The sequence below is a fragment of the Lepus europaeus genome, chromosome 4 (assembly GCF_033115175.1).
Source record: "Lepus europaeus isolate LE1 chromosome 4, mLepTim1.pri, whole genome shotgun sequence".
Taxonomy (NCBI): Eukaryota; Metazoa; Chordata; class Mammalia; order Lagomorpha; family Leporidae; genus Lepus; species Lepus europaeus.
In genome coordinates this window covers 144,944,836-144,963,206 of record NC_084830.1, presented here as the reverse complement: position 1 = coordinate 144,963,206, position 18,371 = coordinate 144,944,836, and the positions used below count along the sequence as shown (strand labels likewise).

The following is an 18,371-nucleotide window of genomic DNA, read 5'->3' as shown; positions in this document are numbered from 1 at the left end:
AAGCAGCCAATTACAATGTCTGTATCCCATAATGGGGTGCTGGTTCAAATACCAGACACTCTACTTCCAACCAGTTCCATGCTAATGTGCTTGGGAAGCAGCAGATGATGGCTCAAGTATTTGAGTTCCTGCCACCTACATGGGATGGGAACTGGAAAGAAATACTGGATCCTGGCTTCAGTCCAGCCCAATCCAAGCTATTGTGACCATATTCAGGGAGTGAACTGTAAATAGAAGATCTCTCTGGGCCGGTGCCTGCAGCACCGGTACCCCAGGTTCTAGTCCCGGTTTGGGCGCCGGATTCTGTCCCAGTTGCTCCTCTTCTAGTCCAGCTCTCTGCTGTGGCCTGGGAGTGCAGTGGAGGATGGCCCAAGTGCTTGGGTCCTGCACCCGCATGGGAGACCAGGAGGAGGTACCTGGCTCTTAGCTTCGGATCGGTGCAGTGCGCCGGCCATAGCGGCCATCTGGGGTGTGAACCAACGGAAGGAAGAACTTTCTCTCTGTCTCTCTCTCTGCCTGTCAAAAAAAAAAAAAAAAAAAAAAAGATCTCTCTGTCTCTCTTTGTCACTCCGCCTTCCAAATAAATAAGTACTGCGTGAATCATATCAAAAGAGTTGTAATTTTATTTTTTTAAAGATTTATTTATTTATTTGAGAGTCAGAGTTACACAGAGAGAGAGTGATCTTCCATCCGATGGTTTACTCCCCAGGTGGCCTCAACAGCCAGAGCTGCGCTGATCCGAAGCTGGGAGCCAGGAGCTTCTTCTCAGTCTCACACACGGGTGCAGGGGCCCAAGGACTTGGGCCTTCTTCTACTGCTTTCCCAGGCCATAGCAGAGAGCTGGATCGGAAGAGGAGCACCCGGGACTAGAACCGGTGCTCATATGGGATGTCGGCGCTTCAGGCCAGGGCTTTAACCCACTGCGCCACAGCGCCAGGCCGAAAAGCTGTAATTTTAAAAAGGCTAAATGGAGGGAGCTGGCGCTGCTGGTGCTGTGGTGCAGCAGGTTAATGCCCTGGCCTGAAGTGTCAGCATCCCACATAGGCGCCGGTTGGAGGGCTGGCTGCTCCACTTCCGATCCAGCTCTCTGCTATGGCCTGGGAAAGCAGTTGAAGATGGCCCAGGTCCTTGGGCCCCTGCACCCATGTGAGAGACCAAGAAGAAGCTCCTGGCTCCTGGCTTTGGATGGGCACAGTTCTGGCCGTTGCAGCCAATTTGGGAGTGAACCATCGGATGGAAGACCTCTCTCTCTCTCTCTGCCTCTCCTCTCTCTGTGTAACTCTTTCAAATAAAAATAAAAAAAAAAATAAAAATTTAAAAAAAGGCTAAATGGATGCATATTTGCATGATAAAACTAAGAAGAAATTTAAGGAACTGATTACAATAAATCAATAACAAGGTTAATACTGGGAGAAAGAAGTATGATATAATCAGAAGAGGGCACACAGAGAATTTTCAAGGGTAGCTAGCAAAATTATAATTTTTAAAAAAGATTTATTTATTTGAAAGGCAGAGTTACAGAGAGAAAGCCACAGCGAGCACAAGAGAGACATCTTCCACCCACTAGTTCATTTCCCAAAGAGCCACAACGGCCACAAGTGGGCTAAGCAGAAGCCAGGAGCAAGAACCGTACTGGGGTCTATGTGGGTGGCAGGGCTACTGGAGCCATCTTGCATTGCTTTCCCATATGCATTAGTAGGGAGTTGGAATGGAAGTGGAATAGCTGGAACTTAAAATGCCACTCATATAAGACGCCAACATCACAAGTGGCAGCTTAACCTGCTGTACCACAATGCTGGCCCCACAAAACCCTACTTTAAATTTTTTTTTGTATTCTCCCCAAATGGTCCAGTAGTGGAGTTACAGGGTGAGATTTTTCTATAACTGTTTTGTTTTACACTACAAAGGCTATTAAAATAGACTCCCTAATGGCAGTGGAAGATGGCCCAAGTACTTGGGCCCCTGCCACCCACATGAGAGACCTGGATGTTCCAGAATCTTGGTTTTGGCCTGGCCTGGCCCTGGCCAGTGCAGCCTTTTGGGGAATAAACCAGCAGATGGAAGATGTCTTTTTCTTTGTAACTCTGTCTTTCAAATAAATACAATAAATCATATAAAGTCTCGCTGGGGCCTGGTGCTGTGGCATAGCAGTTAAAGCCCAGCGTCCCATATGTACTCGTATGTGTAACTCTGACTTTCAGATGAATAAATCAATCTTCAAAAAAAAAGATAGGTAGATCTTTTTTTTAAAAGATTTATTTATTTATTTGAAAGAGTTACACAGAGAGAGAAGGAGAGACAGAGAAAAGTCTTCCATCCGCTGGTTCACTCCCCAGATGGCTACAATGGCCAGAGCTGCACCGATCCGAAGCCAGGAGCCAGGAGCTTCCTCCAGGTCCTCCATGTGGGTGCAGGGGCCCAAGGACCTGAGCCATCCTCCACTGCTCTCCCAGGTCATAGCAGAGAGCTGGATCGGAAGAGGAGCAGCCGGGACATGAACCAGAGCCCACATGGGATGCCAGAGCTTCAGGCCAGGGCGTTAACCTGCTGCACCACAGTGCCGGCCCCAATAAATAAATCTTTTTTTTTTTTTTTTTTTTTTTTATTTTTTTGACAGGCAGAGTGGACAGTGAGAGAGAGACAGAGAGAAAGGTCTTCCTTTTGCCGTTGGTTCACCCTCCAATGGCCGCCGCGGTAGCGCGCTGCGGCCGACGCACCGCGCTGATCCGATGGCAGGAGCCAGGTGCTTCTCCTGGTCTCCCATGGGGTGCAGGGCCCAAGGACTTGGGCCATCCTCCACTGCACTCCCTCGCCACAGCAGAGAGCTGGCCTGGAAGAGGGGCAACCGGGACAGGATTGGTGCCCCGACCGGGACTAGAACCTGGTGTGCCGGCGCCGCAAGGCGGAGGATTAGCCTAGTGAGCCGCGGCGCCGGCCCCAATAAATAAATCTTAATAAAATATATGAAAAAATGTTCAACATCATTAGCCTTAAGGAAAATGCAAACCAAAATTACAATGAGATATCAACTCACCTCTGTCAGAATGGCTAAAATTCAAAACCCATAAAATAGGGGCCTCTCTCTCTCTCCGCTTCTCCTTCTCTATCTATGTAACACTGACTTTCAAGTCAATAAATAAATCTAAAAAAAATAGTAATAATAAAATCTCACTGAACACCACTTACATGTGCAAGGTATCATGTTTGGCTATGTCCACCATAAGAGACTATGCCTTTCCTCAAGGAATTTCTTTCAGCAGGAATTAAAATAAGGAAACCAAAGAAAGAAGCAGATCATGTTATCAACTGGAATAAATTTACAGATAACATACTACAGGGTTTAGAGAGAATATGATTTGGAGGCAAGGGATAGGGGTAAGGAGTATCTAAGAAAAGGAATTTAAGTTACATCATGAAAAGAGACTGAAACTGAAACATAGATTGGCCAGTGCCGCGGCTCACTAGGCTAATCCTCCGCCTTGTGGTTCCAGCACACCGGGTTCTAGTCCCGGTTGGGGCGCCGGATTCTATCCTGGTTGCCCCTCTTCCAGGCCAGCTCTCTGCTATGGCCCAGGAAGGCAGTGGAGGATGGCCCAAGTGCTTGGGCCCCGCACCCGCATGGGAGACCAGGAGAAGCACCTGGCTCCTGGCTTCGGATCAGCGCGATGAGCCGGCCGCAGCGGCCATTGGAGGGTGAACCAACGGCAAAAAGGAAGACCTTTCTCTCTGTCTCTCTCTCTCACTATCCACTCTGCCTGTCAAAAAACAAACAAACAAAAAAAAACCAACCAAACAAAAAAACTGAAACATAGATCTTATGAAGGTGACATTACACCCAGAGGCAAAAAAAAATTTCAAGAAGAAAATAGTTTCAGAGAGTCTGAAGAATAACTAACATTATGGAGCATGTACTAAATTTTATTCCTTTTCATGCATCAAATCATTTAATCCTCAGCACAACTGCACACAGTGAGTCCTATTATTATTTCTACTTCACAGACCAAGTGACTGTGGCACAGAGCTGCACATGTCCTCAGTGGTGGGTACAGTGTGGAGCACAGATTGTGACTTACACCACTTGGATTAGAAAGGATTCTGGGGGCCCAGCGTTGTGCTGTAATGAGCACAGCCACTGCCTGTGATGTCTACCTCCCAAATGGGCACCGGCTCCAGTCCTGGCTGCTCCACTTCTGATCAAGCTCCCTGCTAATGGCCTGGGAAAGACAGTGGAAGATGGCCCGAGTGTGTGGGCCCTTGCCACCCACGGGGGAGACCAGAAGCTCCTGGCATCAGCCTGGCCCAGCACCAGTTGTTGCAGCCATCTGGTAAGTAAACCAGCAGATGGAAGATATTTCTCTGTCCCTCACTTTCTGTAACTCTTTCAAAAAATAAATAAATCTTTAAAATAAGGAAAGAATCCTAGTTCTGCCTTTAGCCAATTAGTTCACCTCTGTGACCTAGCGCTCTCTTTTAAAAACAGGAGAACACCAGCATCTTCATCATCGTATGGATGTGGTGGAGATAAAATGGTTCAGTGCATATAAAGAATTCACAACAACGGTTTAATGCACGTAAAGAATTTCTAACAGTTTGTGACAGAAACTAAGTACTCATTAACACTAGATATTATTATAAAAAGATTTCATAGCTCTTATTTTCATAAGGCATTAAATTAAAGGTATTAAATTATATGCCCTTGTCCCTTATGTTCTTCAGTAACGATTACTTGTATTTTAGATTGCTAGTTCACATTACATTGTGTCTATAATACTTTCTTGAGGCACCTAGAACAGTACAACTGGAACGTTATTATTTGCCAAGAAGGTACCATCATTCAGGGAAACAGGCAATTTGGTAGTTCCTTTCCCACACTGGCACAGTGATGGATGATTCAAAAATGTTTGCAGAACATAAAGGCTAAAGATAAGCAGAGGAAGCAACTCTGCCAAGGCTGTGGCCCAGGGTAAAGCAAGCACAGACACCCTTAAGGGACATCTGCAAAGGTCTCCTAACCATGGCCTCTGAACCCGGAGGACAATCAGCCGCAGCAGCAGCAGCCAGGGACGCAGATGCTAAAGGGTCTTTCGGTTAAGTTACCCTAAAAGAGTCCTCTTCCTAGCCCTACGCTAGATGCAGAGGGCAGAAAGTGCGGGTAGCAGACACACAAAGGGAAAAAGGAGTTGCCTATGAAAGGCCAGGCAGGATCCCCAAATATACATACTTTCCGTAGGAAGTATCTTTTAGTACTAATTCTGGAGCTCTGTACCAGCGCGTGGCCACGTAGTCTGTATAAACGTCCCCGGGAGCTGCTAGAGTTCGTGCAAAACCAAAATCACAGAGCTTAGTAATTCCTGACTGGGACACTAAAATATTCTCAGGTTTTATATCTCGATGAATGATCTAAAAAGCAAACAGAAGATGAAATACATTAAAATGAGGTTTCATTACCTAGAAAATCTCTGAAAACTTACACAGCAAAAACTTAGCTAATTAAGACTATAAAGCTCTTTCTTTACCATATGTAAAGGGTTAACTAAAAATGAAAACATAGTTACAATTTTCAATTTCTGCATCATCTATGATTTCAAAATGCAATGAAGCCAAGAAGACAGAAATAATACTACAAGGGTAAATCGCATTCCTATAAGACAAATCAAAAGAATCTAAAGACAAAGAACTTTCCTTTCACATCAAGTCCTATTCCAGTTACTGCCCCTTCTCTCATGTCCTTCAGTTAAACCTCTGGAACACATTACCTGTATTCATTCTCTTCACCTGGGGACCACCTTTTCATTCAAGATAATGTAGTCTGCCTTCCATTCCCACACCACATTAAATTTCTCTGGAAAGTCATCAACATTGTTGCTATATCCAACAAACACCTCTGGATCCACATCTTACTTGATCTGTTAGTGTAAAAACTTGCCTGGGGCTGGTGCTATGGTGCAGTGGGTTAATGTTCTGGCCTGAAGTGCCAGCATCCCATATGGGCACTGGTTCTAGTCCTGGCTGCTCCTCTTCCGATCCAGCTCGCTGCTATGGCCTGGGAGAGCAGTAGAAGATGGCCCAAGTGCTTGGGCCCCTGCACCCACATGGGAGACCTGGAAGAAGCTCCTGGCTCCTGGCTTCAGATCAGCGCAGCTCCAGCTGTTGTGGCCAATTAGGGAGTGAACCATTGGATGAAAGACCTCTCTCTCTCTCTGCCTCTCCTCTCACTGTGTAACTCTGACTTTCAAATAAATAAAATCTTAAAAAAAAAAAAAAAAAACTTGCCAACAGAGGTGGGTGCTGTGGTACAGCAGGTTAAGCTACCCCTTGATACATTCATATCCCATATGGTAGTGCCAGTTTGAGTCCTGGCTATTCTACTTCTTATTATTATCATTTATTTTTCATTTATTTGAAAGGCAGAGTTACAGAGAGGCAGAGGCAGAGAGAGGTCTTCCATCCACTTCTCTTCCATCACTTCTCAAATGGCTGCAATGGCTGGGTCAGGGCCAATCTGAAGCCAGGAAACAGCAGCTTCTTCCGGGTGCCACATTTGGGCGCAGGGGCCCAGGCACTTGGGCCATCTTCCACTGTGGACAGCAGGCACATTAGCAAGGAGCTGGATCGGAAGTAGAGCAGCCAGGACTTGAACCAGCACCCATATGGGATGCCAGCACTGAAGACAGAGGCTTAGCCTTCTTTGCCACATTGCAGGCCCCTAGTTTACTTCTGATTCAGTTTCCTGTTTTGTTTTGTTTTGTTTTTTTAAAGATTTATTTATTTATTTGAAAGTCAGAGTTATACAGAGAGAGAGGAGAGGCAGAGAGAGAGAGAGAGAGGTCTTCCATCCAATGGTTCACTCCCCAGATGGCTGCAACAGCTGGAGCTGCGCCAATCCGAAGCCAGAAGCCAGGAGCTTCTTCCAGGTCTTCCCACACGGGTGCAGGGGCCCAAGGACTTGGGCCATCTTCTGCGGCTTTCCCAGGCCACAGCAGAGAGCTGGATCGGAAGTGGAGCAGCCAGGACTCGAACTGGTACATATGGGATGCTGGCACTGCAGGTGGTGGCTTTACCTGCTATGCCACAGCGCCAGCTCCCCCAGTTTCCTGTTAATGATCCTGGGAGCAGGCAGTAGATGATGGCACAGTAAATGGGCTCCAGCTGCCCATGTGGGACACCTGGATGAAGTTCTGGACTCCTGGTTTGTGAACCAATATATGGAAGACCTCTCTCTCTCTTTCTGTGTCTCTGCCTTTCAAGTAGATGAAAATAAACATCTGGGAAAAAAAATTTGCCCACTACTCCTTCATGCCTGTTTTCTAGGCATTTTTCCAATCTCTTGTTATCTCCCTGGCAATTTCTTACTCCATGTCTCTCTTCTTTTGTTTTAAGGATTCATTTATTTGAAAGGCAGAGCTACAGAGAGACAGAAGGGGGGGAGGGGGGAGCCTCAATCTGATGGTTCACTCTCCAGATGGCTGCAATGGTCGGAGCTGTGCCGATTTGAAGCCAGGAGCCAGGAGCCTCTGCTGGGTCTCCCACACAGGTGGGAGCCCATGTACTTGGGCCATCTTCTACTGCTTTCTCAAGCCATAGCGGAGAGCTGGATTGGAAGTAGAGCATCCGGTTCTCAAACTGGTGCCCATATGGGATGCCGGCATTGCAGGCGGCAGCTTTACCTGCTACGCCACAGCACCGGCCCCTCCATGTCTTCTAAATAAGGGTTCTGGTCTGAGGCTTTCCTCTCTTCTCATTTATCAAGTTTCCCAGTGAAAGTTGAAAGGCAGAGTTATAAATTTCAAATAAATCTCATATACCCTTTATTTTTGGACCACTTTTATCACTTTGCTGTGGAGACAACACACTCTCTTGGGTTTCATACCACCTCCTGGTTCTATCTCAATCTCATCTGTCTTTTAACATTTATATTAACAGAAATCTTATATATTTATCTTGCACATGTTCTTTTGAAATAATACACATGATGAGATAGCTAAATCAAACAAACTAACAAATGCAATGACTCACATATTGTAATTTTTTGTGGTAAGAATACTTAAAATCTACTCTCTCAGTGATTCTCAAGAATATAATAGGGGCTGGCATCGTGGTGGTCCAGCAGATTAAGCTGCTACCTGCGATGCTGGCAACACACAGGAGTATTGGTTCCAGTCCCAGCTGCTCCACTTGTGCTCCAGCTCCCTGCTAATGCACTTGGGAAAGCACTAGAAGACAGCCCAAGTGTTTGAGCCCCTGGCACGTGTGAGGCCCAAATGGGAGTTCCAGGCTCATGGCTTCAGCCTGGCTCAGCCCTGGCCAGTCATTCTGGGAGTGAACCAACAGGCAGAAGATCTCTCCGTCTCTCTGCTTATCTCTCCTTTCCCTGTAACACGGTATTTCAAATAAATAAATCCTTAAAAATAAAAGAATACGGCCAGTGCCATGGCTCATTTGGCTAATCCTCCTCCTGCGACGCCAGCACCCCGGGTTCTAGTCCCACTTGGGGAGCTGGGTACTAGTCCCGGTTGCTCCTCTTCCAGTCCAGCTCTCTGCTGTGGCCCGGGAGGACAGTGGAGGATGGCCCAAGTGCTTGGGTCCCTGTACCCGCATGGGAGACCAGGAGGAAACACCTGGTTCCTGGCGTTGGATCAGCACACAGCGCCAGCCATGGCGGCCATTAGGGGAGTGAACCAACAGAAGGAAGACCTTTCTCTCTGACTCTCTCACTGTCTAACTCTGCCTGTCAAAAATAATAATAATAATAAAGGAATACAATTATTGTTATGAACCATTTTGTCCAACAGATCTCTTGAACTTATTCCTAACTGAAATTTTTTTCTTTTGACCAAAATCTCCCTGACCATCCTCACTCCTAGTAACTATCATTATTTTTTAAAAGGATTTATTTATGGCCGGTGCCACGGCTCACTAGGCTAATCTTCTGCCTGCGGCGCCGGCACCCTGGGTTCTAGCCCTGGTTGAGGTGCCGGATTCTGTCCCAGTTGTTCTTCTTCCAGTCCAGCTCTCTGCTGTGGCCCAGGAATGCAGTGGAGGATGGCCCAGGTGCTTGGGCCCTGTACCCACATGGGAGACCAGGAGGAAGCACCTGGCTCCTGGCTTCAAATTGGTGTAGCGGCCACTTGGAGGGTGAACCAATGGAAAAAGGAAGACCTTTCTCTCTCTCTCTCTCACTGTCTAACTCTGCCTGTCAAAAAAAAAAAAAAAAAAAGATTTTTTTATTTATTTGAAAGGCAGAGTTATAGAGAGGCAGAAGCAGAGGCAGGTGTGGAAGGGAGAGGGGAGAGGGAAGAGGACAGAGGGAAGAGGGTAGAGTGAGAGATTCCATTCGTTGGTTCACTCTCCAAATAGCTGCAATGGCCTGAGCTACACCGATCCAAAGCCAGGAACCAGGAGCTTCTTCTGGGTCTCCCATGAGGATGCAGGGGCCCATGCACTTAGGCCATCTTCTCCTGCTTTCCCAGGCCATCAGCAGAGAGATATATTGGAAGTGGAGAAGCTGGGACTCCAACTAGTGCCCACATGGGACGCCGGCACCACAGTCGGAGGTTTAACCTACTATGCCACAATGCCAGTCCTCGATGTTGTTTTAATTTGCACTTTTCTGATTAGTGGTTTTGAGCACTTCTTCATCTACCTGTTGGCCATTTGTATGCCTTCTGAGAAATATCTACTTAAATTCTTTACCCATCTTTAGAGTTCTTTTTCTTACTACTGAGTTGTGTGAGTTCTTGAATACATTTTGAATATTAACTCTTTGTCAGATGTGTGGTTTCCAAGTGTTTTCTTCTATTCTGTAGGTTTTCCATCCACTCAACTATTTTCTTGGATTTGCAGAAGCTTTTTAGTTTGATGCAATGCCATTTGACTGTGTTTTGTTGCCTGTGCTTGGGGTTCATATCAAAAAAATCATTGTCCAGGGGCTGGCGCTGTGGTACAGCGGGTTAAAGCCCTGGCCTGAAGCGCTGGCATCCCATGTGGGCGCCGGTCCTAGTCTCGGCTGCTCCTCTTCCGATCCAGCTCTCTGCTATGGCCTGGGAAAGCAGTGGAAGATGGCCCAGGTCCTTGAGCCCCTGCATTCACGTGAGAGACCTGGAGGAAGCTCCTGGCTCCTGGCTTCGGATTGGCACAGCTCCGGCCATTGTGGCCATCTGAGGGGTGAACTAGCGGATGAACGACCTCTCTCTCTGCCTCTACCTCTCTCTGTAACTCTTTCAAATAAACAAAATAAATCTTTAAAAAAAAAAAATCATTGTCCAACCCAGTGTCACAACTTTCCTCTTATGTTTTTTCTAGGTGTTTTACAGTTTCAAGTCTTACATTTATAGCTTTAAATTTATTTTCAGTTGGTTTTAATATATTATTCACCTATTCTCAATAGCTTTAGTATCTATCACACTGTTTATGATTTTCAGATTTCTGTCTCTAACCAAGATCTCACTCTCCTGGATTCCATAAGGAATATAAGCCCACAAGAAATCTCATGAGGATGACCAGAGGCCCCTACAATTTAGCACATCCAAAACTAAATAAATCATCTTCTCCCCAAAACATACTGGCTCTCAACAATGTGTGATTTCAGTAAGTGGAGCCAAACCTGATCCCATAGCTCAAGCCAGAAACCAAGTCATCTGCCCCTCCCCCACACTCCACCTTCACTCACCTACTTCTCCTCCTAGTTCAGGTTCCCTCAGCTTTCCCACCAAAACTACTACGTTAGTCTATCAACTGATCTCTCTGCATTCACTTTGGGGCCCTCCAATCCACTCTCCACAATGAAGTCTCAGGCCTACTTTAAAAAGGTTTGTGTGATCATGTCACTTCTTTGCTTAACATTCTTCAGGGATTCCCCATCCCACAGGATAAATTCGAAACTCCTTAAACGGTTTCGTAAGATGTGGCACCTGCTGACTTTATCAGCCTCTCCTCCCAAGCTAATAGAATACGGGTTTCCCAGTTCACCAGGAACTGTCTCATCCCTGCGCATTTGCTGAAGTTGTCTCAACTGCCTGGCCAACTATTCCTCAGCTCTCAGCTTAGACATTTGTATCAGGTGTTCCCTCTCTATGATCGCATCATTCTGCAACTCCTGTTGGGTAATATTTGTCAGGCTGTACTGTTAAATGCCTGCTTACTTGTTTGAACTCCCACTAGACTGTATGTAAACTCCATGAAGGGAAGATACAGTGTCTGTCTTGTTCAAGCAATATGTCCAGTGTCCAGTACAGTGCCAAGAACAAAGAAGGTATTTGTACTGAATGAAAGAACCATATACTCATCATCTGTAAAGTACCATAGCATGAATGGAAATGTCTCAAGAAAACTGGGATCTTTGCTGGTTTTTACAGTTTACGATCATACATCTTTGGGACTGGCTCTTATTCCATCACAGTCTCCTTTAATAAACTGCAAAATAATAACAGACTCCCCTAAAGCTATCATCTGTCAAACTATATTTTTTTCTTCTACAGTTTCTATTAAATGAGTACTATATGCAGGAACTGTGGCAAGATCTGAGACACAATGGGAGCACAAATAGATATACAAATGACATTAAGAAACCACTTCACACCTTCTCCCCAGCACACATCCAGTGACCTTCTCAGTGCGCTAAACTGGGAGAGAGAGATCCAGTCACGTGACATTCTGACATTATTACTGTTTTTAGTAATTCACACCATGACTTAAACCAGTTTCATTATCCTTGGAAACCAAGCACTCTCTTAATTCCAAATTTTTAAAATCTATATTTTGACAGCATCTTTCTTGGTCTTCAGTCATCAAACTGTGACCAGTATTTAAAAAAATCTCTTTCCATTTGTTAATGTTTCTGATTAATGTCTGGTAGTTTTCAGCATACAGGTTTTGCATATATTTGGTCAAATTTCCTCCATGTACTGAGTATATATTGATGCTGGTGAAAATGGGATTTTTTAATCTCAATGTCAGCTGGCACCATGGCTCAATTGGCTAATCCTCCACCTGCAGCGCCGGCACCCGGGTTCTAGTCCGGGCTGGGGCGCTGGGTACTAGTCCCGGTTGCTCCTCTTCTAGAACAGCACTCTGCTGTGGCCTGGTAGGGCAGCGGAGGATGTCCCAAGTGTTTGGGTTCCTGCACCCGCATGGGAGACCAGGAAGAAGCACCCAGTTCCTGGCTTCAGATCAGCACAGCGCCAACCGTGGCGGCAATTAGGGGAGTGAACCAACGGAAGGAAGACCTTTCTCACTGTCTATAACTCTCTCCCTGTCTCTCTCACTAACTCTGCCTGTCCAAAAAAAAAAAAAAAAAAAATCTCTATGTCAGGGCCGGTGCTGTGGCGCAGCAGGTTAACACCCTGGCCTTAAGCGCCGGCATCCCATATGGGTGCCAGTTCAAGACCTGGCTGCTCCACTTCCAATCCAGCTCTCTGCTATGCCTGGGAAAGCAGTAGAAGATGGCCCAAGTCCTTCCTGCTACTGCAAACCCTGGGAGTCAGTAATGGCTTAAATAATTGGGTTCCAGCTACCTACATGGGAGACCTGTATGATATTCTCAGTTCCTGCCTTAGGGCCCAGTTAGGTCCCAGCTGTTGTGGGATCTGGGGAGTGAACCAGTGGATAGGAGCACTCTGTCTCTCTGCTTCTCAAAATTTTTTTTCAAATATTTATTCTATTTATTTGAAAGGGAGACAGAGAGAAAGAGAGAGAGGAAGGGAGACGGAGAGAGAGGGAGAGAGAGATTCCATCTGCTGGTTCACTCCCAAAATGGCCACAACAGCCAGGGCTGGACCAGGCCAAAACCAGGAGCCAGGAGCTTCCTCCGGGTCTCCCATGTGGGTGCTGGGGCCCAAGGAGCTGGGCCATCCTTCACTGATTTCCCAGGCACATCAGCAGGGAACTACACTGGAAGCAGAATAGCCAGACTCAAATGGGTGCCCACAAGGGAAGTTGGCATTTTAGGTCTAACCCGATGCACCCCAGCACTGGCCCCAATAAGAAGATGTTGAACTATAGCTAGGATTTCATCAGCGTGAAAGAGGAGGGGGACCACTGTGAGAACAGAAGGAGACCTGCGCAGGGCACTTGAGAGAGCGGTGCTGCTAAGTCATCTTACAGAGAGCAAGCTGAGGGAGACAAGATGGCACAGGTACCCTGGGGAGAGGTTGTCCATAACCTTGAAATTCATCCTGGAAGTCCATCCAAAAAGTTCAGACTTTTTCCTAAGGATACTGAGAAATGAATGCTTATTTTTTAGCGTTTCAGTGACAGTATAAAGCCACAATCTAGGCACATTTCGGCAAGAATTTAGTATAAGAATGAGTAAGCACCCAGATCTGGAGACAAGTTATTGTGACAGTTCAGATACAAGATGGTAAGGGCTTGAACTAGGATAGTGGCGAGAGGAAGGATGGAGAGGGAGAATATGGAAAGGCCTCCAAGGGAAGTGATGGAACGGAACCAACTAGGTGGGGGGATGACAACAAGAGATGAAGTAAAAAATGATTCTGAGAGCCCGAGAATTATGGTGCCACTGGCAGGAACTGATTTTAGAGGGGTGATTACCTCTAGGTATTTTGTGCTTAAGGGACAGTGAGAATTTCCAAGAAAAGATAGTGGTTAACCAACTACATCATAGCTTTAGGAAGTCGTCAGAACTGAATATGCACTTCGGGAATTTTCCTCCTGGAGCGGTGGTTGAAGAGGTGATGACAGATGGTTCTCCCAGGAACCAGGAGAGGTAACAGGGAGTTCTCAGCGACCCTGTGCACGGGAGGCAATCTAGGGAGACGCAGGATAGCAGAGAAGGGCGCCTACAGAGCAGCACCACATTCTTCTCTTACCTAGGACCTAAAGAAAAATCACCCCCATCTCTCACCCAGACTAAGGCAGCCATGAACAAAGCAGATGGAAGAGCTCTCTCTGTCTCTCCTTCTCTCTCCCTGTAATTCTGCTTTTCAAATAAGTAAATAACTCTTTTTAAAATTCTACTTACTTGCTCAAAGTGATAGTTCCCTTTACTCAAGCAACATTTTTATGAGTCTGTGACAAGGGGCCAGTGCTGTGGCATCGTGGTTCAAGTCCCGGCTGCTGGACTTCCGATCCAGCTCCCTGCTAATGTGCCTAGGAAAGCGTGGAAGATGGCCCAAATACTCTGGCCCCCACAATCACGAAGGAGACCTAGAAGAAATTCCTGGCTCCTGGCTTCAGATCAGCCCAGCTCGGGGCACTGTAGTCATCTGGGGAGTGAACCAGAGGATGGAAGACCTCTCTCTCTTCACTCCCTCTCTCTCTTTCTCTCTAACTCTGCCTTTCAGCTAAATAAATAAATCTTTAAAAAAATTTTTTTTGACAAAGCACTATGCAAAGATAACAAAACCATTTGTGATTCCCAGCCAGCACTATGCACTGAGTACTTCAAAAATGTCTGACACAGTGCTAAATGCTTTATATTTACTAAGTTATCTTAAAAAAAACCTGTGACACACTACAGTATTACTTCACAGAAGCGGAAAATGAAGCCCAGAGATGTTGGATAACCTTTCCACTGCCATGGGATCACGGGGCTCCACCTTGGTTGTCCAAGCTGTGCACCATACAAGCTGTAAGAGCTTTCCCACAAAAATATGGCAGGAAACACAGGAGAGTATGACATGAAAAACTGTATGTCCTTAACTATCACATTATACCGTCTCCTCACAGACCCAACTGGCAAGGAAAGGTCAATATGAATTTCAGATGCTATCACAACCATATTTTTCAAGGTGAACAAATGAGGTAAACTATTCCCAAATCAGAAAATTAGAAATTAAGTTACCTGATCTAAAAAAGCCTGGGACATACAGTAATTGTGCCTGTGTCACCTACTTAATAAAACTATTTTTGAGACTTTTCCTTTTATTTCCTGAGTATATATCTAATTTACTGTTATTTCCTGAATAAGTTCATATATATAATTTTTTAGAAAGTAAAGCTATGTTGAGAAAAAAGGCTTCATAAAACCTGCTAAGCTGGGGATGGCATTGTGGTACAGTGGGTTAAACCACTGCTTGCAGTGCCACCATCCTATACGGGCACCAGTTCAAGTGCCAGCTGCTCCACTTCCCATCCAGTAACCTGCTAATGCACCTGGGAAACCTGCAGAAGATGGCCCAAGTCATTGGACCCCTGCTCCCATGTGGGAGAACCAGAAAAAACTCCTGGCTTTAGCCTAACACAGCCCCAACAGTTGTAGCTATTTTGGGAGTGAATCAGTGGATGGAAGATCTCTGTCTCTCCTTTTTTCTCTGTAACTCTCCCTTTCAAATAAATAAAAGAAATCTTAAAAAACACAAAAAACAAAAGCAAAAACAAAAAAAACCCTAAGCTAAACACTTAAACCAGGCAGCTAAAATCATCCTAAAAATCAGAAGTTGACCTTTTTCTTAATTTTCAACAGGTTAAAGGACAAGTCCTAAACCCCTCAGCCACTTTTATTTTCTCCGTTCTTCCCCTAAATGCATCCACACTGACTTGCTACTAACCTAGCCTAATTTCCAGTTCCTAACTGCAAACCTTCCTTCATTTGAGCAAGTTTCCACTAAGCCATGGCCTCCATTTTACCCATTGTAAAGCCCTTTTCTCTAATAAAAGGTACCCCTAAACTTCATTACTTCCCCTAAACTTGATTACTGACAGCACTTCAAGCAGCCTCTGCTTGGTCTGCCCTATAGTTACAACTCTGTAGCGACACTGTCAGGTACTGACATCCCCACCCCACGCTCAGGATGTCTGTCAGTACTGCTCAGAAGAGAACTTCAGCAAAACTCAGAAAAACAAAGTGTTTAAAGGACGCTCTGATTCAGCCTTGTCCTGCCGTGTGGTGTCCTGAGAAGCACTTACGTTGTTACTGTGCAGATAGTCGACTGCCCGAAGGATCTGGAACAGGTACTTTCTGAGCCGCCTGCTCTCCAGCCCGTGGCAGTAGTGCTGCAGCTCGTCCAGCACCGTGTGGTCGATAAACTCAAACACCAGGTGGATTTTCTTTTTCTGTCTAAAAACTTCGATCAGATTGACCAGGTTTTCATGACGAAACTGCTGTTGACAAAAGAAACAGACTTTTAACATGTAAGTTTAAAGACAACGTGTACGCATAACACATACTTTTGAAAAGAAACAAATATTCTCAGCTGATCTTCCTACACGCATTTTAACAAAAATGTCTCACTTTATTTGCGTACATTCCCATTTTCAGAGAATTTTACTCCATATCATGATCAATATAGAATTAAGTGAGATTTGTTCTTTACTGCCAGTTGGCATTGGAATTACTTTTTAAAATAGTTTAGAATCAATGCACCATAACATAACTTAGTATGAAGCTGAGCGTTATCTTGCTATCTTGTGATCGTTTGTGGTTAAGTTTAATATCTGAGAGTTAGAAGGTCCATATGTGAACCAAAGAGCTCTGACTGCAACACCACTAAGGGTATGACTGAATACATACAAATTAATCATTCTCTGATTGCTGTGCTAAGCTCTAGAGAGGAAGCTGTGAGTTCGAGACATGATTCGCCAGAGTGTAACGAGAGAACAGGAGAGTATCAAGATCATCTTCAGACGTGTGAAACACCAAGCAATAATCTCAGGAACTTTACAGAAACTCTGTGGGGACATTTCGGTTCGCTGTCTGTACTCCTTCACTAAACAGCAAACACCTTCCAGACTGCTAACGGTCACTGGATACAGCTTTAAACTGGTCATTTTTATCAGCTATGAGAGCAATGAGGTTTAGTATTTCAAACTGCTTTTCCTACTTTACAACACATTACTTATCATCAAATCTGAAATATCTAATCATTTTTTCAACTAGCCAAAATGTTTTTTTCATTTGGCTAAAAATGAAGGGGTGTATTTTCAGCGCTGGATTCCTTAGGAGACTATACTTCTACGAACAAACATCTGCCTTGATTCTAATGGCACAACATCATTTTTCCCCCTTCACTAAACCTAACACAGACTAAAATCCTTCCAACATGACTAACAGAAAATCATGCCAAATGTGATGCCAGGCTCCTTTCCTATTTTTGCTCTCAATTTCTCCAGCTGGCCTGATACCAGGGCACTGCGGCAACAAAACGCTGGCAACAGCAACGAGAACTGGCTGCCTCCCACTGTTGTGATGTTTATCCTCATGTCAGGAAAGCCGCTGGCTTCCTATGCAGTCTCTATTTTCAAGGCAATAGCAGTAAGGGCAGTGAAGGGTTAATATGAGGTAATCAGGAACTGTTTTTTTTTTTTTCAAGGAAACCCCAAGAATTGTTTCATTATTCCTTTTCAAGTTATTTAATTCTGTTTCTCCAATACTAGTAAATATTTTTACAGAAATTTCCACTAATTACTCTAACTGTAATTTATTTCATGAAATTCTAACTGAAAAAAATTAGTTCAAATTAAGTTACTTTTAGTCTAGGAATGTTAACTAATGCAAGAAATCTCCAGTGGAATCATATTACATCAAATTAAAAATCCTCTAAGAAGCCAATGTGAGTAGTTAAGGTGACTCAAAACAATATGCATAGTAAGAAATACGTCCATTTTCAAGGTCACCTCTGTGTTCTTACCACATATTGGTTATTTTTACAAAATGATTATGTAGTAAAAGTAACCAGCTTAAATAAAACAAACTTGAAGAAAGCACAAGAAATACTGTCTGGAAAAAAGCCTCTCTGTAACCCAATTTTCATTCATGGTTTACGACAGTTGCCTTACAGATTACGTTTTAGATCATCAAGACCGGGCCTGGAATCACAAAATCCCACCACCTTTACCGACTTTAACTTTCCTTTCCACTGTCTAGTAATAGAGTTCCAGCAACACACAAATGCCTAATATAGCTCCACTTAGAAAGCGAACTGATCATGTCTAATACAGCCTTACCAAGAAAGAAGAAAACACTACTTTTCTACCAGATAAGGATGAACAAGTAATCTGTTCTCTCCATCACGTATAAAACATCTAGGCCACGATGTCAAAATCAGACCTCAAAGCACGCGGATAGATCCCTGTATACACACGCGCACACACACCCACGCACGCACACACATCACTGGTTTAGAGCCAGTCCCTAAGGAACGCTCCTGCTGCTTCCTCCACACTCCTCAACCCACCCCGAGGCTGCCCTGCCCCGTCTGCACCACGAAGCTGCCCGGATATTGCTGCCTATGCCTAAACGTTGATTTGACGTTCTGTCACCTGAAATGTGGTATTTCTCAAACTGAACTGGCTGGAGTCTTCCACATACTTCCACCCGCGGCGAGGCTCACACAGCTCTCTGACCTCTCCCGGGCTCCCACCTCGCCTTCCACAACACGGAGGACCCTTCCTTCCCTAACTACACTCCCAGGGCA

The 18,371-nt window shown here is 45.0% G+C and overlaps 1 protein-coding gene across 14 annotated transcripts in view; it reads right to left on the bottom strand.

Annotated features, from left to right (window-relative positions):
- Positions 1-18,371, bottom strand: part of CDKL3 (cyclin dependent kinase like 3) — a 113,188-nt gene that overhangs the window by 93,470 nt on the left and 1,347 nt on the right. For 13 of the 14 annotated variants that reach the window (XM_062189144.1, XM_062189141.1, XM_062189147.1 and 10 more), the window contains exons 3-4: positions 15,865-16,059; positions 5,222-5,400 (exon numbers count right to left, since the gene is read on the bottom strand). In XM_062189144.1, coding sequence (XP_062045128.1) covers positions 5,222-5,400; positions 15,865-16,059 — 374 coding nt within the window. The remainder of the gene's footprint in view (positions 1-5,221; positions 5,401-15,864; positions 16,060-18,371) is intronic. The other variant, XM_062189143.1, reaches the window with a different exon arrangement.